This window comes from Coffea eugenioides, chromosome 8 (genome assembly GCF_003713205.1).
Source record: "Coffea eugenioides isolate CCC68of chromosome 8, Ceug_1.0, whole genome shotgun sequence".
Lineage (NCBI taxonomy): Eukaryota > Viridiplantae > Streptophyta > Magnoliopsida > Gentianales > Rubiaceae > Coffea > Coffea eugenioides.
This window is the reverse complement of record NC_040042.1, coordinates 45,357,662-45,378,617: the sequence shown is the minus strand read 5'-3', so window position 1 is coordinate 45,378,617 and position 20,956 is coordinate 45,357,662. Positions and strand designations below refer to the sequence as shown.

At 37.6% G+C, this 20,956-nt stretch overlaps 5 protein-coding genes across 5 annotated transcripts; 3 read left to right on the top strand and 2 right to left on the bottom strand.

Moving 5' to 3' along the window:
- Window positions 1-432: 432 nt before the first annotated feature.
- On the top strand, window positions 433-3,631 carry LOC113781115 (putative pre-16S rRNA nuclease). The gene is made up of 7 exons (XM_027326966.1): window positions 433-531; window positions 837-987; window positions 1,142-1,199; window positions 1,987-2,058; window positions 2,198-2,293; window positions 2,654-2,743; window positions 3,397-3,631. The coding sequence occupies exons 2-7, from the start codon at window positions 839-841 to the stop codon at window positions 3,445-3,447; spliced, it is 516 nt and encodes a 171-aa protein (XP_027182767.1). The 5' UTR covers window positions 433-531; window positions 837-838; the 3' UTR covers window positions 3,448-3,631.
- Window positions 3,632-6,234: 2,603 nt separating this feature from the next.
- Window positions 6,235-11,611, top strand: LOC113781082 (AT-hook motif nuclear-localized protein 5). Its single transcript, XM_027326926.1, has 5 exons — window positions 6,235-7,358; window positions 7,914-7,981; window positions 8,390-8,521; window positions 10,569-10,730; window positions 11,007-11,611. Exons 1-5 carry the CDS (start codon window positions 6,869-6,871, stop codon window positions 11,235-11,237), a joined length of 1,083 nt encoding a protein of 360 aa, XP_027182727.1. The 5' UTR covers window positions 6,235-6,868; the 3' UTR covers window positions 11,238-11,611.
- A 1,120-nt stretch (window positions 11,612-12,731) lies between these two features.
- Window positions 12,732-13,307, top strand: LOC113780897 (putative ripening-related protein 1). The gene has a single exon (XM_027326679.1). The coding sequence runs from the start codon at window positions 12,732-12,734 to the stop codon at window positions 13,305-13,307; it is 576 nt and encodes a 191-aa protein (XP_027182480.1).
- Window positions 13,308-13,637: 330 nt separating this feature from the next.
- LOC113779585 (probable glutathione peroxidase 8) lies at window positions 13,638-15,705 on the bottom strand. The gene is made up of 6 exons (XM_027325214.1): window positions 15,559-15,705; window positions 15,164-15,240; window positions 14,858-14,919; window positions 14,463-14,581; window positions 14,069-14,236; window positions 13,638-13,915 (listed from the first exon to the last, which is right to left on the bottom strand). Exons 1-6 carry the CDS (start codon window positions 15,610-15,612, stop codon window positions 13,883-13,885), a joined length of 513 nt encoding a protein of 170 aa, XP_027181015.1. The 5' UTR covers window positions 15,613-15,705; the 3' UTR covers window positions 13,638-13,882.
- Window positions 15,706-16,751: 1,046 nt separating this feature from the next.
- LOC113779799 (probable glutathione peroxidase 8) lies at window positions 16,752-19,492 on the bottom strand. The gene is made up of 6 exons (XM_027325522.1): window positions 19,368-19,492; window positions 18,465-18,541; window positions 18,295-18,356; window positions 17,897-18,015; window positions 17,468-17,635; window positions 16,752-17,276 (listed from the first exon to the last, which is right to left on the bottom strand). Exons 1-6 carry the CDS (start codon window positions 19,419-19,421, stop codon window positions 17,244-17,246), a joined length of 513 nt encoding a protein of 170 aa, XP_027181323.1. The 5' UTR covers window positions 19,422-19,492; the 3' UTR covers window positions 16,752-17,243.
- Between the last annotated feature and the right edge of the window lie 1,464 nt (window positions 19,493-20,956).

The window sequence follows — 20,956 nt, the reverse complement described above, 5'->3', positions numbered from 1 at the left end:
ATAATTTGCATTTGAATTTGAAGTTCTGCACGTATTTCATATATTTATACTTGCAAGTGCATATTCTATTATAACTGGAAAGGTCAAACCAAATGAATATTTATTTCGATTTTTTTCCTTTGAGCAGTATACCAATCAAACTACTTAATCAAGTAATTCAATCCTGATGGAAAACCAAAAGTAAACCCGAAGACAAATCGGACTTTTTATAGATAATAAATAAAGGAAAAATAAAAATAAGAGGAAATTAGCCGTACTGGACCTATTGGCCCCTTAGCAGCCCAAACATGGTTCTAGCGAATGAGCCAGTTGAAATGCCCCATTGGGCACTGCATCCCCATGGATCCACTCTTGCAATCAGCCCAGTGTCGGTCGCCTTCAATCTCATAGTCATAGAGGCCTATTAGAAATTATTTCTTTTGTTTTTTTTTTTCCAGCTGTTTTAAGAAACGATTTTCAACTACTGCATCCTCCCTCTCCAGAAAACTGGTCGTATAATTTCAGGCTCTGGGCTGCATTTTCCATTTGAAGGTAAATCTCTCCCGCTTCTTTTCCGAACACTACGATTTACGTACATGTACACAAGTGAAGAGATAGAGAGAGAGAGAGAGAGAGAGAGTCCCAACTCCCGAAGCCCTTATAAAACAAGTATGCTAGTGGACCAAGTGTTTGTGGAAATGTCTATCTGAAGTTGCTCGGTTGTTTTTCTTTTTTCTGATTACTGCTCAGAATAGTTTTAGCTACTACTTTACTTTTCTTGAATTAACTCATTAATCTACGCTTTTACTTTAGAAGGTGTTTTCTAAAGTTGCACTATGGAATTTGATGCATTACAGGGATGAAGTACATGAAGCCCGCGAACTTGTTTCAAGAACTGACAAAGACAAACTCACGGAACAGAAGCCGGTTACTTGGTTTAGATGTCGGTGATAAATATGTGGGTTTAGCTGTTTCTGATGTAAATAACAAAATCGCATCACCTCTCAGGTAATATTTGCCTATCTAGGAGCTTAAGAATTGCGGTCTTCCATGATTATAATGAATGTGTCGGAGGACCCCGAGAACATTTTTAAAGTAATGTAGAGTAGTTTACTATGATTTTACAATGCATGGGATGAACATGGTTGACGTCTGTTTGCAGTGTTCTGCTACGGAAGAAAAGTAACATTGACTTGATGGCCAGTGATTTTGAACTTCTGGTTAGTATTAACTTTTTATTGTTCTTTTTGTTTATTTAACTAACTCATCTGCACTGAGCAAGACAGTGGGTAGAGTTTATTTTTGGATCTTTTGACTTAAAGATGATTATTTTGGATTATTTTTCCAATTGGGTATTGGGTTGTTAGAGTAATTTTATTAAGCTTCTATTGTTAGAGGTGCCTCACTGAATTTAACTGAAGAAACTATTCATCACTATCTTCTTGAATGAAAGCATCCTTAAGCTAGCACCTATGGCAAGTTGCTTTTACTGCTGAGATGCTGCTTTAAACTGTGGATGGAGTGAGTTGTAGTAGTCCTATGATCATTAAAAATAACTTGTATCACTGATGGAAAAGTTGTGCTTTTGACGGTAAATTGTTCAATTAAGATCACAGTCCTAAGATTGGGCATGACTATTTTGTTCCAGATGTTTTAATTTTATGATTTATTGTTTTCAGAGCTGTTTGAATTTGTTGATATGAATATTCTTCGGGGGAATACACCTATTTTACTTTAAGATGTTTCATGGAATAAACATAAAGAACTAATGATATTGCCTTTTTGCCTTCTGCACTTTTGTTTCCTTCTGAATTTTTTGAAGGTACCAATATGAATTGCATACTTTGTGAACCAAAAGATTCAATCCTTCAGTTTCTATCTTTCGCATTTACATGGATTATGATGCCACTCTTGCTTCTAATTGCATAGTGGATTTTTATAACCTGAATATCTAGATTATTTTGATGAAATTTAAATTCATTTCTTATATGCTTTCTCTGTCTGCAGATCTCTCAACTTTCCCTGACAGGCTTTGTAATTGGCTATCCTTTTGATAGACAACAGAGGAACAGCGCAGATGTGTGTTTTCCTCTTATTCTTCTTCTTCTTTTTCTTTCAGTGAACTATATCTTATTCAGTGAAATATAAAGATATGGATTCTCTCTTCACAAGTATAATGGCTCGTCTTCCCCTGATTCATTATTGTTCTCTCCTGCAGGCTGTGCAAGTGAAGCTTTTCATTGATGATCTTTGTAAAACAGGGAAACTTGAAGGTGTAAGGTATACTTTCTGGGATGAGTGTTTTACTTCAAAGGTGGGTGCTTCTAACCGCTGATATTGAAGAAGTAATTTTATGATACTGAATGGCCTTTATCAAGGGAAGCAGTTGATAGCATGAAATGGTTCCTAATCATTAGATGTTTGCAACCTCCTTGTTGGTACTTAAAATTGCAATGCAAATCTTCATTCTGGATATAGTCATGCTTAGATTGTATTACCAGATTGAAGGAATCTATCAGATCTGGAATTGCCAAAACTGTGAAATGTGTTTCATCTTGATATTACTGATTTGATAGTCTTCTTTCTTCTTTTGTAGATAGTTAGCCTCATCTTTTCTAGCCCTTTCATCTAATGGTGGCATTAGCAAATAATAATGTGAATGGTTTCTTTGCAGAATGTGGAATTTCTGTTGAAGCCACTGAATTTGCACCCTGTTCATTATAAGACAATAATGGACAAATTTGCTGCTGTTGGAATCCTACAGGTCACAATAATCTTCCCATTGTACTGAAGTTTTGATTATATAAATTGTAGAGTATGACTGAGTTTGGTAGATTAGCCTGTGTAAGAGGTAAGAAGCAATTTCTGGTCAGATAACTCTGCAGTGTTACCATTTTGATTATTGTGCCAAGGAAGCCTAGGTCTAGAGGCTAAGGTTGAGGCCTTAGGAATCAGAGTCCTGAGTTCAAATTCCTGTTCGCACTCCCTGCTTCTTAAATTCCACTCCTCCCCTGCGTTAAAGGAAAAAAGGAAAAAAAAAAATACCTTGATCATTGCAGTGTATTTTGTTACCAAGTCTTTTCGTCTTCATGGGAACCTTGCTGAGCTACCAGTTTGATAATTGCAGTGTATTTTAGTTTTATTGTGATATCCTTTAATTGGGTAAAATTAGGAGCATTTCAGATGTTGAATGTTCATATCTAAACCATAATGGTCTTATTTCCCATTAGCTTTGTTATACTTGATTTGTTTGCGATTGAATTAGATGTTTCATTGTTTCATTTTGGGTAAAATTAGGAGCATTTCAGATGTTGAATGTTCATATCTAAACCATAATGGTTTTTGATTTGTTTGCGATTGAATTAGATGTTTCATTGTTTCATTTTGGGATCTAATTTAAGTGCTTATCTTTGACAGGGATACTTGGATTTCGTGAATAGAAGTCACACTTCAGAATCGACCAAGTAGGATTTTCTTAAGAGTAGCACTGATTCTTTCGGTGGGAACGCATCATCACGCATCTTTTGCAGTAGGCCTTCTGCAACTTGGTCAAGTGTATGTAGCGTAGTACTGAAGAACGGGGCTATCATGTTATTACAGTCTGAATGCTGAGTTTATGAGAAATATCTAGTGCTTCCAATTTGCCGGTGGAGATGGAAGATGCCTCCATATTCGATCTTTTTGCATGGCTTCCTAGCGGAGGATACATGAAATATGGTCATTATTGCTGGTCTAATCCAGAACTATAATGGACTGCGCTCAAATTAGGACCAGAATTGTAATGGAGTGCTCAAATTGGGACCCTTTTAACTTGGCAAAATAGTGAAATTCTTGATGTAGAAAAACTTTCAAGCTTCAACAAATTTACGTAGATCGGTGTCTAATCAGTGCTAGGGGGTTTAATTGGGCCAAAGGAAATTCGAGGGAGTAGATCTCGCTTCTAAACCAAAGAAATGCACTACTGTTATAGTACATGTTTTAAATTTTAAGCAAGCATAGATGCCTGAACGCTCGACTAAGATGACCATGTGTCATTTTGTGTTCGGTACGGGCACCACCGTGACTGGGCCTGGATGGGGATGCTACTGCTCGTACACTACAATAAAGACAGTCTATTAGCCACATCTTTTGAAAGCAGCGGTCAACAGTCAACGGTCAACTGTGCTGCCCATATCCCATCATTTATGATAGTGCGGAGGACAAAATGTCTTCGTGTTACATAAATGTTACACTTGACACTCGACTCTGATTAATGGCCTTACAGATTTTGTCAATTCTTTTAAAAATTTCACATTAGGATTGTAGGATTACTGACCCGTTGGGGTGAGCACCGGTCGGGTACCCCGTTCCATTCATCATTTGACTGATCCGATCCGCACCTTATGGGTCAGTCATTTTCTGACCCTTATCCGTTCCGCATATCAGCGGGTACTCGATTATAGAGTACTCGCTGAGATAGGGTCGGGTCAGCGGATACTCGTCCAGTCCCATTTATCATTTAATTTTTTTTAAAAGATTATTTATACTAATTTAATTTTATATTTTACACATTCATCTAAGATTTAATAATTTTTTTTCTCAAAAAAGGTTTCCCACTAACAAACAAGCATGTGAAGAGAATATAAGATAAAGGCAAAAAATTAAAAGAATTCAAAATTAATAAAAGTTTGAAATAAGTAACACAATTTTTAATATATATGTTCTACATTAATTAAATTTTTTTCTATAAAATATAAGATCATGACTTCTACAAATGAATTTTGTAAATAAACTATAGTCTCTCATATTTGTAATGCAATTTGTTCAATAAAATTACTTATTTAGTTCTAAATTATTATTTTATAGTGTGTGTATAAAAATAAAAATAAAAAATATATATGCGGGGCGGATCGGGTACCCGCATGTTTTTAATTATGTGATCCTAACCCGCCCCGTATCTTAGCGGGTATCCGACTTTCTTTTGACCCGATCAAATAATAAAAATCGAATATCCTAATTTTCGAATCAGATCGGATCGAATATGACGGATTTTCGAATTAGCGGATAATTTTGCTCACCCTTACTGACCCGAACTATTCTCATATTGTGCTCAGCAAAATATGAACTAAATTTGACAGAAGAAATGAGCTAGTCTATATCTATAATACAAAATGAGTACTAAAATTGGGGAAAAAAATGAGTACTTGACGCAATTTTGAATTGGGAAAATGAATCTTCCCGGTACAATTTCCAAAATGTTGAACTTCTTGCATGCTTGGCAGAGGGATGGATAACGGCTGTTCTTTCCTTCGGCTACCTACTTTTACAGCCATATTTTATTTAATCAAAAGAGTTTTGACTTCTTTTGCATAACGAATTTGACTAGGATCATAATTACTCGTTAGCAAATACTGTAAATTTTTTATTCTTTTGTCAATTAAGCGAAATAAATGTATAGTTCAACCGCAATACCATAGAGAGCTCCTCCAACAAGTACAAGAAGAAAAAGCATGACCCCTTTCTTCAGTCAAATCATGGCTGTTCTTAATCTCCATTTCAAGACATGCTTATTACTACTAGTATTCATCGAATTCTGAGAAATCTTCTTGATCTAAACTTGAGCGAGTGTTTGTATTTGATTTTACAACTGTTTATGAGATGGGGAATTGAACTGATCATACCATGCATATTTTCTTTTTGGTTTGAAGTGAACTACTGCCAAAATTTCTTGCCATCATCAAATGTTTCAGCCTGTTTGTTTTTTTCTTTTCTTTTCAAACTTCTTTTGACTCAACTCTGAACTCTCTCTTCTCTCTCTCTCTCACGAGTGACTCACAAGAAGCGTCCTTCTCTCTCATTAGTCATACTCTGGTCTCTTGTCAATGAATGCTCCATCCCAAGTCCAAAAAGCAGCGCGAAGCAATCCCACAAAAAGTTCTCATTGAATTCATCAGAAGGAGAAGGCAGTACAGAGATTCAAATAAAGAGCAAGAAAAGGATACCCTGTCCCAAGAAATTTGATGTACCAGTAGTAGTATTCTGATATGGACAAGTTGGTAGTCCTTAGGTGCACCCAACTGTCCTCCAACAAGCCTCCACCCCTCAAAGACCTCAAGTCAGAGAAACACCGTCACTGATCACTAAATCGCCCCCTGAAACCCTTTCCATAAATTATTATTTTAAAAGTTAAACCATACAATTTTTGAATTTTCTTTTTTTTTTTAATTAGAAAGAAAGCTAGCCTTCTCTTACTTTAATTCAAAAGTTCAGGTATTTTCTATTTCATTTCACTTTTGTCTTTACCCTCCCTCCCTCTTTCCCAAAACTCATGCTGCCCCTCTCTCTCTCTCTCTGTGTCTCTCTCTTTCTCTCATTTCCTCTCCCCCATTTCAAATCTAGGGTTTCTTTTTCTTTTTCCTTTAGTTCTTTATCTATCTGAGTACCCTCTCAAGAACTATCGATTTTGAGCTATCATTTGTGGGGGTCTGTGAAACCATGGGTTTTCAGCATTCTTCTTAATTTAGCTCTGGTTTCCGTGATCTTTAACTAAAGAATTTTGTTTAAGTTTCAATCTTTTTCAGTTTTGCTGCATCTTTTACTCTTTTTTGGTGAGTGTGAACTTGAAGATTTCTCTTTCCAAAATTGTCTGCTTTTTTCCCATGATTTCTCCAAAACCCATGTTAAACCCTTGTTCTGATTTTCCTCTAATTTATTAATTTTTTAAAGTTATGGTATATCTTTTCTCTGTTAAGATTTTGTTTTTGTAGTCAGATTTCTGTAGGGGGGGTCGGTTTTAGATTTGGGCTAGGTTTGTTCAAAGAGTGGATTTTTGTTTTGCAAGTGTGGATTTTATTGCAAAGTAGGTTAAAAAAGGAGTCCTTTTTGGGGTTAAATTTCGTTGAGTAAATGCATGGATGGAAGAGAAGGAATGGCTTCATATTACCTCAATAGAGGTGGTGGGGTTGGTGGGTCTAATTCAGGGTCTGGTGTAGGAGTTGGTGTTGTTGGGGGCGGTGGGGGTGGGGGCTCAATGACCCCAACAGGGGTGCCCGCACCTCCTGGTTATAAGACCCTTACAAACCCTAACATTTCAGTGCAGTCAAATGTAGGGGGTGGTGGTGCTCCTATGGGCTCCGCATTCCAAATAGAGAACCCTTCACCCAGTTATGCTCATGGCATTACTATGTCCATGGCTTCTACTGTTACACCTGTTGAAACTGTGAAGAAGAAGAGAGGGAGGCCTAGAAAGTATGGCCCTGATGGGGCTGGGGCTAATATGGCTTTAGGATTGTCTCCCCTCTCTTCTACGCCATCCCCGGGATCAATCACGCCTGGGGGCTCCAAAAAAAGTCGGGGGCGGCCGCCTGGTAGTGGATGGAAACAGCGATTGGCTCCACTTGGTAAGTTTTTGTTTTCTTGATTAATTCGTGTTGTATTTATATGCATTGTTTTATTTTAGCCTATATGAGACTTAAGACTATTATTAGTTGGTTAATTGAGTACTGTACTTCAAAATAGGATCTTCAGGTTGCTCTTGCTTTATTTCTGAAACTGCTTTTCTACTGGGGATTTTTGCGTGAGTCCTAGGTGGGAAGTTTAGTTTTTGTTCTCCGATTTTTAATCAAAGTATGAGTCTTTTATGGAGTTTTCCCTATTCAAATTCTTACAATGTCTTTGATAAATGCGTATATGTCTGCTTTGTAGTTTGACTTTAGTGAAACTAAAATTACATTGATGGAATATTCTGCTACTTAGTTCGGTAGTAGATGCAACTGAAATTGTAGTTTTCATGGTCAAAATTGAACTTAAGATCCTATAGATCAGCCTCTTGCATTGCTTTTCTAGTAATTGTATGTTCCGATTAAGAGACATTGATAAATTATTGTGATTTTATAGTATGGCACCCTTTTCTTGAGCTCATAGTTTTTGTTTTTATTTTTTATTTTTGGTGGCAGGTGATTGGATGAATAGTACTGCTGGACTAGCTTTCACACCGCATGTCATTCATGTTGGAGTTGGAGAGGTATTGAATATGCATTGGTTCGCTCCAATATGCATTATATGTTGCCTATCCTGATCTAGAGTGTTTCTAGATCAAAGTGATTAAAAGGAAGAGGATGGTGCCTGCATGAATATGAGCTAGTTATAGAGATCTATATATTTTGTTTTATTCCATTTTTTTGGGTGTGGAAATCTAATTGAGCTGAATGTTGTCTTGTATATCTATAAAATTCTTGTTTAAGCATGCAACTCTTACTGATAGAACATGCTTCACTACAATTGTTGTGATGCAATCTTGTTGTCAAAGCCACAAATCGTGGACCATTCATGCTAAGTGGATGGATTATTGGTGTTGATAAAAATTTCTTTAGTATATGTCTTTAATTTGAGTTGCATGCTTCAGTAACAACTGTGGGTAATGTGACTGCAGGATATTGCTGCAAAGATATTATCATTTGCACAACAGAGGCCAAGGGCTTTGTGCATTTTGTCAGCTAATGGTTCGGTATCTGCTGTAACACTCCGGCAGCCAACAACCTCTGGTGGCACTGTAACATATGAGGTCAAACTCAGGCTTTTTTAGTGCCTTATACTCAAATTTAGAAGCATTTTTGTACCTTATCTTTATAAGTTGTAAAAGTTTTTGCCCATGGGCTAGTGATCTTTGACAGAGATGTTCAACTTTCGAATTATACAGGCAATATACAACATACACATGAAGATTTTGGTGAAGTCTGCTGTGATGGTTTATGATTTATCATCATATTTGTTGGCATGCATTTGAATTTTTTGCCTTTCTTATTTTAAAAATGGTCTACATTGAAATGAACCCTTTTCGTAGTTATAATAAAATATTTTATCATTTGCACTATAATATGTTTGCCATGCTATTAACATGGAATCTTGTTGTTCCCCATCCTAAGTTGTTTCATTCAAATACAGCAGTTTCTGTGGAAAGATTGACGTTTTGGGGGTGGACCATCTTTACTTCAGAAGGATTGTGGGAATTGAGTTCATTTAGATGCCAAGTATTTAACTTTTTTGATTCTACATGCTCAATCTGATCCCAGTTCGTCTAGCCTCAATGCTCTATCGCGGGGATAGAATCTTTATCTTATTTGTGTTTTCTTCTCGAGGTCTTTTGACCTTATTTTTCATCCAGTAGATGCTGTCAGCTGCATGATTAAATGGAGAAGAGTGAACCCTTTTTATGTTGAGCTGGCTTAATTTTATTTTTCATCTGTTAGATGCTGTCAGCTACATAAATAAATGGAGTAGAATGAATCCTTTTTCTGTTGCTGCTTCTTTTTTCAATGTATTTTACGTTAGATGTAGAACTACATGCCTTTTGTTTCAGACCCTGGGATAAAAACCAGTGATGGCTATTGAGATTCTTTCTAGAAGCACCTTCCAATGTTAATTTCGTAGTACTGTTACTCAATGGCAATAGCTACAAAAAAACAATGCACATTCATTCTGTCAAGTGTCCTCAAGCTTGAGCTTGTTTTGCAAAACAAATTTCATATGTATTGCCTTTTATCTGTTGACTATCTTCTTGTAGGGTCTGAAAGATTTTTTTCACATGCTAATTTTGGTGGTGGAAAGGGGCTTACAATTCATTTGGTGTTTGTGGGGTGAGGGAAGTGGAAAGCAAGAAAGGTTTTTTTATGATTTATACCCTGATATAAGTTTGCATTTTTTAGAAGTCGAAAGGATTCGGGTCCTACAAAATGTCAGTCCTACCTTGAACATGGGCTTTTTGTGGTACTTATCTAGGTAGTAACCAAACAGCTTGCCCATGAGTTTTTTTTTTCTATGCCAAGCAGGTATAAAGAACTTGGTGGTCACTTGTGAATACAAGGATGTAGCTTTTTATTGTCTCAAGTTTTTGTTTGGTCAAACTTTTTGGCAATTCCAGAATAGTTAATTAGTAAATGTTGTTTTCTATTGGATAGCTTTTATATCTAAGCTGAATAGATTGTGTAAAGCTATTTGTGTGGAATATATCCTGTATGTGCACACTCTGGGTCCGTGTTTTTCTATCATGCTGCATCAAGTTGTATGCTCTCTACACAGAGTTAAGATGTCCTACATAAACAGTTGGCTTTAGAGGACTTGGTTACTAACAGTTGGCTTTAGTGGACTTGATTACTACCAGACACCGGATTTTATGCTTGATTTGTTTCAGATGTTGCGTAATGTTTTGTTGGTTGGTGTGTTGTTTTCTGTTACCCTTAATATGTGCCTTATTGTTTGCATTTTCCTTGTGTACAAATGCTTATTTACCCCCCAAAAGAAATCATGTTGTTCCATGGACTTGCTTAAAATTCTATGCATATCAAGTTGTGTAATTTTGTGCTTTGTCTTATGCGTAGAACTTTGTTTGGATGACGTAATTATAATGCTCCCTGCCTTGTTTTTTTGGGGACAATGTCAATTTTTCTAGGTTATGGCCGTGCTAGCAGGTCTATAATTGTTTTTTAATGGTTAAAGTGTCAGTTGTCATATAATTTTATAAATCTTTGCTGTTGGCAACAGTGATGATTTTTCTTCTCTGAGAATATGTGTCTGTTGCAAACCAATGACATCTATTTTATTTAATTTTTCAGGGCCGTTTTGAGATATTATGCTTGTCCGGTTCCTATTTGCTTGCTGAAAGTGGTGGCCCTCGTAATAGGACTGGTGGTCTTAGCATATCTGTATGTAGTCCTGATGGGCATGTCATTGGCGGTGCAATAGGGGGTAGGCTTATAGCCTCAAGCCCAGCTCAGGTACTTTCTCGGCTTAGTACCTTCTTTTTGGCAGCTTCTGTTACCTAAATTTTATGTTGATGGGGATCTTGTTTGCAAGTCAAGTGGGTGGGTACTGTTATGAATCTGGAGGCATCAACGTGTGTTTCCTACCTTTTCTCCTCGTGTTTTGGCTGCCCCGTGGAGGTTGAGGAAGGATGATATCATGGGGGGAGATAAAGAGTGTTTTAATCACTTGGTGTTTGTTTTCGAGGTTATGAACATTGTCATTTAAGTTGGTTTTTGGATGTTGTATAGGTCGTGGTCTGCAGTTTTGTATATGGTGGTACCAAGGGAAAGAGCAAATCAGAAGCTAGTGATAAAGATGACAAGAGCATTGTACCTAAGTCTGAAGACAAGTCATCAGCACTGGGTAGTGGTGCTCCTGGTCAGGATCCTACAGGAAACTCTGGAGCAGGTGGTTGGCCTCCTGTTTCCCGGCCAGACTTGAGGAATCCCCAGACAGAGATTGACCTGACGCGCGGATGATACAATTGCTGCAATCAACACATGGCAATTTTTGTATATATGTGTTGTTGTAAATGAAACGGGGAGAGAGAGAGGGACTCATTTGACTTATGGTGCGACCACCAGTAGGCAATGATGGTTTGTGCTAACATAGCCTCTTGTAACAAAGCTTGCCCCCCTTCTTAGTGTTTTTTTAGTAGTGAATAGGTGGTCATGGTTGACGCTGGTAGAGCGCATATTATGGCTACTTGTAGCGGTGGTTAAATATGGTCTTCGGCATAAAACTTTGGGAGCTCTCTCAACAAATTGATTGGAGTACCAATTTGGGTCTACATTACTGTTGTAATTGGATTTCTTGAGATGCAGAACTCAAATCAAATTGCGGGTTAACTGAATTTTTTTGGGCTAAGAAGAAGTATCCTCTCATGAGCTTTTTGGCTTCAGTTTTCTGTTTTCCATTTTTCGGCCTTGCATGCTGCATTGTTCTTGTTTTGAAGATGGGAAGAACGGAACAAATCAGTTCGAAGATATTTTTCTTTCAAATGGAACGTTGTACGGGACTAGGTGCTGCTGCCAATATTTTGATGGAAACACAGGTGATGCAGGTATTTTGCAAATTGACCAAATTACCCTTCCAATGCACGCTATATAAAAAAAAAAAAAAAAAAACAAGATGGAAGTAAAGAAAAAAACAAAAAAAAAAATGCGGCTTTTTGGAGCTCCCTTCCTTCCAAACTATCGGTAAGACATATGCTGTTTAAAGTGGTCACACAGAGGGCAAAAGACAATCCTCCGTGTTTTGGCAACAGCAATGTAATTGAACTTCATTTTCATGTCGGCATGCTACATAGTGGGCAACTAAGTATCAGGGTTCATTGTGCTTTGATTTGATTGGTTCTAGCTTGGACCAACGGTTTTGGCCATTTTCAACAACGTGTAACTTTGGTTGCATACGGCGTAATTTTGTTTGCACAACGTGTAACTTTAGTACAAAATTTTGTGAGTTCCACACACGGTGTGAAAATCGATGCACAACTTGTGATCTGGATCACACAATTTGTTGAGGCCAAATCATGGCCATTAACAGCTCAGGAGCGGTCATCAGTTCTCGAGTACCTTGGAAATCTTGTCAACTGATGACCGCTCCTGCCTCGTTTCCATCAGTTCTCGAGTACCTTGGAAATCTTGTCAACGAATCTTCGAGAATCCAGACATGGTAGCTGCCAAATTAACATCTTAGTAGTGTGGACGCCCAAAGGGACAAGTGACAACACACTCTTTTAATTCCAAAGCATCTCATGTAAACGCCCAAGGACCCATAGAAAAGAGTTATAGAAAGAAAGGGTGCACAATGTTGTAAAGATTTATGGAAAAGCATCTTATTTCAGCTCCTATTTGTTGATCTTGTTGGAGGCATTCAGTACCTAGTGTGCTATATATACTACTCCACGACCTCTGCACTTATTTGCACCCCAAGACATCAGAACCTAATGAAAAAAGAGAGAACTGAAAAACATGAGAAAACAAGTCCAATTCAGTTCGATCTGCCTCTTGGTTTTGCTCTCAAGCATTGCTTTGGCTTGTACGATTTTGATGGTGGAAGCCAAACCATGCACGCCAAGCGGCAAAATCAGAGGAAAACAAGCACCAAGAGACCAGTGCGATCCTCATACTGATGATTGCTGTCAGGCAAACAGAGTTTACAAAACCTTCGAGTGTTCGCCTCCTGTTTCTAAACACACAAAGGCAATTCTGACTATAAATGATTTTCAGAAGGGTGGAGATGGTGGTGGACCTTCTGCGTGTGACAATAAGTTCCATTCCAACAACACACCAGTGGTGGCTCTATCCACAGGATGGTTCAATGGCTTGAAAAGGTGCCATAAGTACATTACCATCTTCGGTAATGGAAGAAGTGTCAGAGCCATGGTGGTTGATGAGTGTGACTCAACGAAGGGTTGCGACTCCGATCATGGTTTCCAGCCACCATGTCAAAACAACATTGTTGATGCCTCTGAAGCAGTTTGGAAAGCCTTGAAAGTCCCCAAGAAAGACTGGGGATCAATGGAAGTTTTCTGGGCTGATGATTAGATGCTGCAGTGACGAAACATTTTTTCTGTTTCTCCTTTCTGTTCTCTACTTGTCATCCTCTCTCTCTCTCTCTCTCTTGTGTTTTCTAAGGGGTAGGGGGTTGGGAGGGAGGTTCCAATGCTTGGACACAATAAAGCAGCTCATCCAGAATAACTGGATGGCAAGTTGATCTTCAACTTCTTGCAAGATTTCAATTTACTCCTCACAAAGTCATAATCATGACTTAACAATAAAACTTCACGAATTCATGCAACTATATAGTGCTTTTGAGTTGGTTTCAACTTAATAAAACTGTTATAAGAGTTTTGCTTTCCTTGTTAAGTGAAAATGTTTGACGAAGCAAGATGATAATCTCATAACAGCAGAAAATATAGAATCCTGGGTTTCAGATCATGATCTTATTAAAATAGTCACAGCAAAAAGTACAGAAAACAAATAAATCACATGAAGTTTACTTCATGATGTCATCTTCAATCATGTTAGCCTGTAGATAGGAGAACAAAATGTGCCAAACGCAAGATCCGATCAGAATTCCAGACTAACTAACATCACGAAGACCCCATATCTTGTGGCATCTAAGAAACTCCCAAGAGCTTCTTTATATCTCGCTGCAATTAAAACAGAATCACAAGTTGAGTTTCTATGCATCGTTCATAAAAGCTGATGACATCATTGGAGACCTTTAAAATATGTGCATTTTGAAGTCCAGATGACGCAGAAATTGTACTCAATAACACCAGGAAATCAGCAGGAGGGATTACCTCAATGGTAAGAGGAGAAGTCGTAGGGTAGTAGCGATCAACTGCCTGTCCATTCTTATCAACCAGGAATTTTGCAAAGTTCCACTGAATGTTATCTCCTATTAGCCCCCACTTTCCTTTCTTCAGAAACTTATAAATTGGAGCAGAATTTTCGCCGTTCACTTCAATCTATTATAAGAATATGCAATGAATACGAATCTCAAAACTGAAATGGTTTATATAAATGCTTTGCAGAGCAATGTGATGCTAAGTGACAGAGTTGCTTCTACGTCAGTTTTTTTTTTTTTTTTTTGGGAAGTACATGATTTCATTATTCACTAAATGATTTGGCAAAACAGCAACAGAATTGGAGCTTAATATGAAAGCAGGCTAAAGTTTAGCCGATTTTATTTACTTTGTCAAAGATGGGGAATTCTGACTTGAAACGGGTGCAGACAAAATCTACGATCTCATCATTACTTCCTGGTTCTTGCTGACCAAACTGATTGCAGGGAAATCCCAGAATCTCCAGTCCTAGATTGAAAGCATAATCAGAGGTACAAAAATTAACATCTAATTTCTAAAATTTAAAAAAAAAATCCTGTAGCCTAAATAGAAATAACAAAGTCAGTGCTAAGTCAAGCAAAAACATCCGTGTACTCCATTCAATGATATCAGAAATTAAGAACATGGAATAGAAGTCAATCAGTACATAGAGATTGTATCCCACATTTGCAAATTTCTATTTCTGCTTTTAATTATGCAATAGACAATCACTCATAAACAACTACATATAATTGAAACACATACCTTGATCCTTATACTTCTGATACAGTTCATTCAGTTCTGTATAATTTGAGTTGGTAAACCCACTGAGGCCAAAAAAAACAAAAAAATCATTTGGAGGAAGTGCATTGGTAATGATATTCCCAGGTTTGCAAAATGATCCTAGAACAAAATGACAGTTATGTTTGTTATTACTTTCTTACTAGTCAGTCTTAAAGCTGTATACAAGTATTCTTATGCACAATTAGTTTACCATGAGGAAAATTGCATGAGAGAAACAAATTGACATTCTGGTCTGAAAAAATGCGTGCAGTTTTAAGTAGACTCTACCATTTAGAAGCAACATTGACAATTAGCAGAACTTTTCCCTCATAGATGCTGAGATCCACATCATTTCCCTTAGCATCCTGCAATCAATCAAAGATGAAAAATCTCAGTAGACCTGTTTGAGTGAGGTAAAAAACTAAGAAAAATGTGCAACTGGGATTTAAGACTTTATGCTCCATAAAAACTAAACGGGCTTGCTCAAAGTTGATGGCTTTTCTCTCCAAGATCTTGACAAGTAATAATACTCGTAAATCTTCATAACCCATTTAATATTAGTCATCCCTGAAGCTATCAAACCACATACATACAAGTAGTACAGTTACTTCAATTCCAAACACACATGTATCTTCCGCAAGTGTAGGCTACAAACACGCAAAACAAGAAGGTAAAGAAATAACCTTAACAGTGAAGTCATAGACAGATTGAGGGGCTTTCTCAGATAGGGATGCCATTATCCGATGGGATGATAGGTGTTCAGCAGGGAAATTGCAGACGGCCCAGAGGACTGAGATGCAGACTGTGAACGTTTTCCGGATGCAGGTCGGTAATATATCATTAAGACAACGGAGTCAACTGATGGATCGACCAACTGCGGGACCCACGCTCCACTGGAATTTGGACAGGGACAGCCATTCATTTTGGATCACTTTTTGGAGTATTTCCTAAGGTCGCTTTTTGCAAAACATTTTGGAATATTCAGTAAGCTCGCTTTCAAGTTTCAACAAACTTTTTGTTTTTGAAGTTTTCAAACTTTTTTTTTGCCATACAGATGCCATTCTAAAAGATGCCATAGCATTTTCTTCCAACTTGTAAGAAGCAATCCAAATGAAGGGGCATCTTTATTTGGACTCAAATAGTTTTATAATGGTGGTAAAATTTAAAAGGAGTAAATAAGCGGTTGATTGATGCTTCTGATCCTCGGCCCTTAACAAGCCCCTCAAATCAATGAGAATACACACCGAGGATCGGCAGCCGTTTCCTTCTTTCCTTTTGTTCTTTCGGGTTAAAAGTCCTGTTCATTTCTTCAGCCCTTCTCTACATGCAGAGTCGATATGTCATTGTTGATTATGAGTCGGTTTTCGCTTTGATGGTTTGAGGAAGCAATTACACATTGCACCAGAACGTGGCTGATTACGTTCAGCTTCATGCGTTGTTAAATTACTTAATTTCTTGCTTTGATGTATTACCTTGATAATGAAACCCAAAGTTAAGATATAAAAAAGGCAACATGGACCACCTTGCTGAAGTGTTCTCTTTCTGGTTCAAAAATCATTAGAATGAAAAATGAAAAGAAGAATGAAGCAAAAGAAAAAAGAGTTGGCATTTGGCAATGCAGCTGCACGAATCACCACTCACACACCATAGGAATCCTGTAGGATCAACTTCAACTGGAGATACGGTAAAAGCCAGAATTGTGTTGTGGTATTGCAGGCAAAAGAAGTGGCAACTGATACTTTTAAGCTCTAGCATAAGATTAGTGACTGAAAGCAAGCAATATAAAGGGACCGAAGAAGAGTTACATAAAACTGGTAGCTTCCAAGCAACTACAGCTCATATCATGAGCAATTTTATCCCGAGTTGCCTTGTCTGGTGACTCTGGTCAAGTTAAGCTTTGCAGCCTGCTTTTGTTATGCATCCTATGAAACATTTCAACAACACTGGATTACACTTACCGTAAATGCCCCCATCCTTCCTGAAATCTCATGTTGGTCTTCTGCTGATGGTTGCACTAAGCCAAGCTAGAGGTAAAGTTTAACAATAAAGGCATCAGACTCGTGTATCATATAAACTCCAGCTCCTCTGCAACTTATTGCACCATGATACATACAGAACCTCTTGCGCACGAGTGAAAAATGAAACATGAGAATAAAAGTTCAATTTGGTTTGATTTGGAAATGAGTTTTAAGCTATGCTAAATAGATGGCTAAACTATAATTTTTACACACTATGGAATACAACATTCATCCGTCTGTAGGGCCTTACAGTTTCTGCACCATAGCATGATACAGTGATATGTTAGAAGCAATACAGGAGCAGTCGTTGCAAAGTGACTGACCTTAGAAACCCTTGTATCTTGTGGAAACTACAGGACACCGAATAGCTTCTTTATATCTCGCTACAATTACAAGAAGTTCACAACGTAAGAAATATTACTACACAGTAATAATGGATAATGGTTGAGGATATCTTATTGGGAATGTAAACGAAAATGAGTATAAAATTTTTTTAATCATCATGTTATTGAAGTCAACATGAGACATTAACAGAGGTCAAGACAATCAAGAAGTTAGCAGGAGCAGGCATTACCTCGATAGTTAGTGGGGACGTTGTGGGATAGTAGCGATCTACAGCCTGCCCATTCTTATCCACCAGGAACTTTGCAAAATTCCACTGAACATCGTCTCCTAATATCCCCCACTGGCCTTTCTTCAGAAACTTATAAAGTGGAGCAGCACCTTCACCATTCACTTCAATCTAGATTAACGATATTGATGGAATGAGAACATAGTACTTCTCCAAAGTCCAAAGTGAAATGTTTTGTCTTGAAACCAGGCAACTAAATTGCTTGGAAAAAAGAATGCAAAGTGAAAAATAAAAGCATCTGGTTTACAAAATTTATATATGCAAGCTTATTTTTGGGCAAAGCCATGCTTACGGTGATAGTTGTTAGACACAGAAAAACAATCCACTTCTGAAAATACCCTTTCTTAGTAAGGTTGGCCGATTGGGATTTACTTTGTCAAAGATTGGGAATTCTGACTGGAAACGGGTACAGACAAAGTCTAAGATCTGATCATTACTTCCTGGTTCTTCTTCACCAAACTGATTGCATGGAAATGCAAGTATCTCCAGCCCTATATGTGAAATGAAAGCAAGATCAGTGGTTTTGCAGAGTCTTATCACACAATGAAACGAACACTACTTAATGCAGCCTCACTAAAAATATATAAACTGAAACGGATCAATGTTTTAGCCTTAAGGCAAGTAATTGAATTTCAGGATTCCAACAGTACAATCAGGAACTCTTCAAATAATGTCGACCTCACTGAACTTGAAATCCATATCAGGTGCACAAACCTATGATTCCTTCTATCAGACACAATCAAAGCAATACAAAACCATGAAACGCATACCGAGCTCCTTGTATTTCTGATACAGTTGATTGAGCTCAATGTAGTTTGAATTGGTCATCCCACTATCAAAAATCAACCAAAAGACAAAGAAAGAAGCATAATCATTCAGGGGAAAAAAATGGTACCATAATTATAGCATAGTGACAGACGATAGATTAGCAAATGTCAACCATTTTGAAGCAACATTGACAATTAGTAGAACCCTTCCCTTGTAGATGCTCAGATCCACATCATTTCCTTTAGCATCCTGCAATCCATATAAATCAATAAGCTGAAACTCTTAAGTGAAGCTTCCCTTATGCTACATAATCTCCCAGAATTGAACAATTTGCAACACTACATCAATGTTAAATATCTTGCCAGCTTCTTGCTCTTCCTGCCCAGCAATTAACTATGAATTTCAATCCCTCAAAGCCCGCCTTTATAGACTGATTGATTAGCTATAGTGGACAGTTCAAGCGGGAAGATAAATGACAGTTAGTTGGCAAGAACAGATGCTGACCTAATTCAGGCTTCTTGTATGCTTTTAGCATAGACAAGAAAAGGTAGGACAAACTAAACTGCATTTTAATTTTTACTGCTAGGAAGGTGAAAAATCAAACATTCTACTTCATCTGTAGCTTTCTCAAAAATAACTTGACTCTCTCCGTTTTTGGTCTTTTTACTTTTAAACAGCTGATCACGATTGATGTTAAGGTTAGTTTAAATTTCCTCAACTTGAAGCACTTGTCAACAGACACTCATAGAAGGTAGATTTCAACTTCATCTGTAGCTTTCTCAGACCCAATTAGAGCACTTTCTATAGCATTGCAAGAATTTTCACAGTGCTCAGTGCTTCCCTATGTGCCCTTGAAATCATTGGAATCAGAGGATTAAAGAAAAACTTTATCAAAATCGAATCACTTTCTTTTTAGATAGATTTCGCAGCAACTATATGGAGATCCCCCCTTTAGATTATGCTTCCTAATTGTTACTATCGAGCTACGTAAGACCACTTGTTTGGGAGGGTGCTTAAACTTACATATTTGGATGCAAAATCAATTCAAGCGTTGAAAAAGGTAGAAAGATCTAACCTTGATAGTGAAGTCGAAGACTGATTGTGGCTCTTTCGCAGATTGGCCTTCCATTATGGTTGTCAAGCCTCAAACCCCCGCAAGAATGCAGAAACTACCGAACTTTGAGGCTTTGGCTTCGTGGTTCCAAAGTAATTTTCTTTTTTTTATGTATTTGTTGGGGGGACCCCGGGGGGGGGGGGGGAAGGGGGATTTCCGATCTTTGTGTATTTTTTTTTTTAAAAAAAAAACAGTGGATTAAATTTTGTAAGCGTCATTTTATGTACACATTAATGCAGAGTGTGCGCTACTTAGCAGAAATACAACAAAGAAATGAACAACTTAAGTCATTTAAATTGCCTTTTTTTTCAATTTCAAGTTGGACTCTCTCGCTAGGAGTACGAATGTGAAAAAAGATGGTTGTGGTGAAATTTTCAAAAAAAAAAATCATACAAAAAAGTTAGTGTTTTAAAACCGAATCAGACAGGTCGGTTCGACCGGTTGAATAGCGATTCTATCTTGACACCGATTTGATTGTATACCAAAACCGAAGACTTCAATTAAACCGTTCAAAAATAGAAAAAACCGTTAAATCGCTAAAAATCGATTGAACCAGTAAACCCCAATTTTTTATTTTCTTCACAATTTCCTTTGTTTTTATGAAAGCTTTTTTTTTTTTTGAAAGCTTTGTAAAAGTGGGGATGTTTTTTGGATGCTGGTTAGGTTCGATTTTGGGACCTCATGTGGAGGAGGCAAAAGGTTTCACCAGGCCCAGCTGTATATTTTTTATACTAAAATAAATTAGGATAAAATACACGGAACCCCCTTATGGTTTCGCGAAAAGACACCTTACCCCCTTATCGTTTAGAAACCTACATATAAACACCCTAAACTTCATAACTAAAGTGAAAATTGACTTTTTAACTGGCTGAGTTACCGGTTGTAGGTCGAATACCTTTGTCTCTCCAAAAGAAAAAGAAGAAAAAAAAAAAGAAAAAATTGTTACAAGAGCATCTTTAATGCTTTTTACTTCCATCTGTAACTCCTAAAAGAAAGAGAATGCCCATCAGAAGCTATCGAAACGCTTGAGATGGTCGGTGCTTTGGCCAATGGAAATGAAATCTTTAGCTTGCTTCCGCTGCTTTAAGAAGACCAGAGGAAAGATCTTTTCTTTACCCGAGCCTTAAGGCAGAGGACATTCTTTGGTTGGTTGGTGAAGTGCCCTTAAGAGGAAGACCGAAGGCCGAAGCTTAAGATTGAATTCAATTCCCACTTGTAACTCATAAATGAAAGAGAATTTCATCCAAGGGGTGAGGAGTGAAAAGCTATTGAATCAGCTGCTCTTGCCGGGTATGTTGTGCGTTAAGAAGCGAATTAGGCAAAGACAGGGAAAGGCAATTCGAATTGGAAAGCTTTAGATTCCGGCGATATCCTTTTCTTTCTTTTAGGTTACATCCAGTAATAATAAAAGACACTCAAGATGAGAAGAGGAAGAAGAAGCTTACCCGTGTGTTGAACTCGAGGTCGGAACTCAATCGAATGAAAAGGATCGGTCAACTGGCAATTGGAATGCCTTACTCTTCTCTGAAAGTACTTTCCCTTCCTTACTT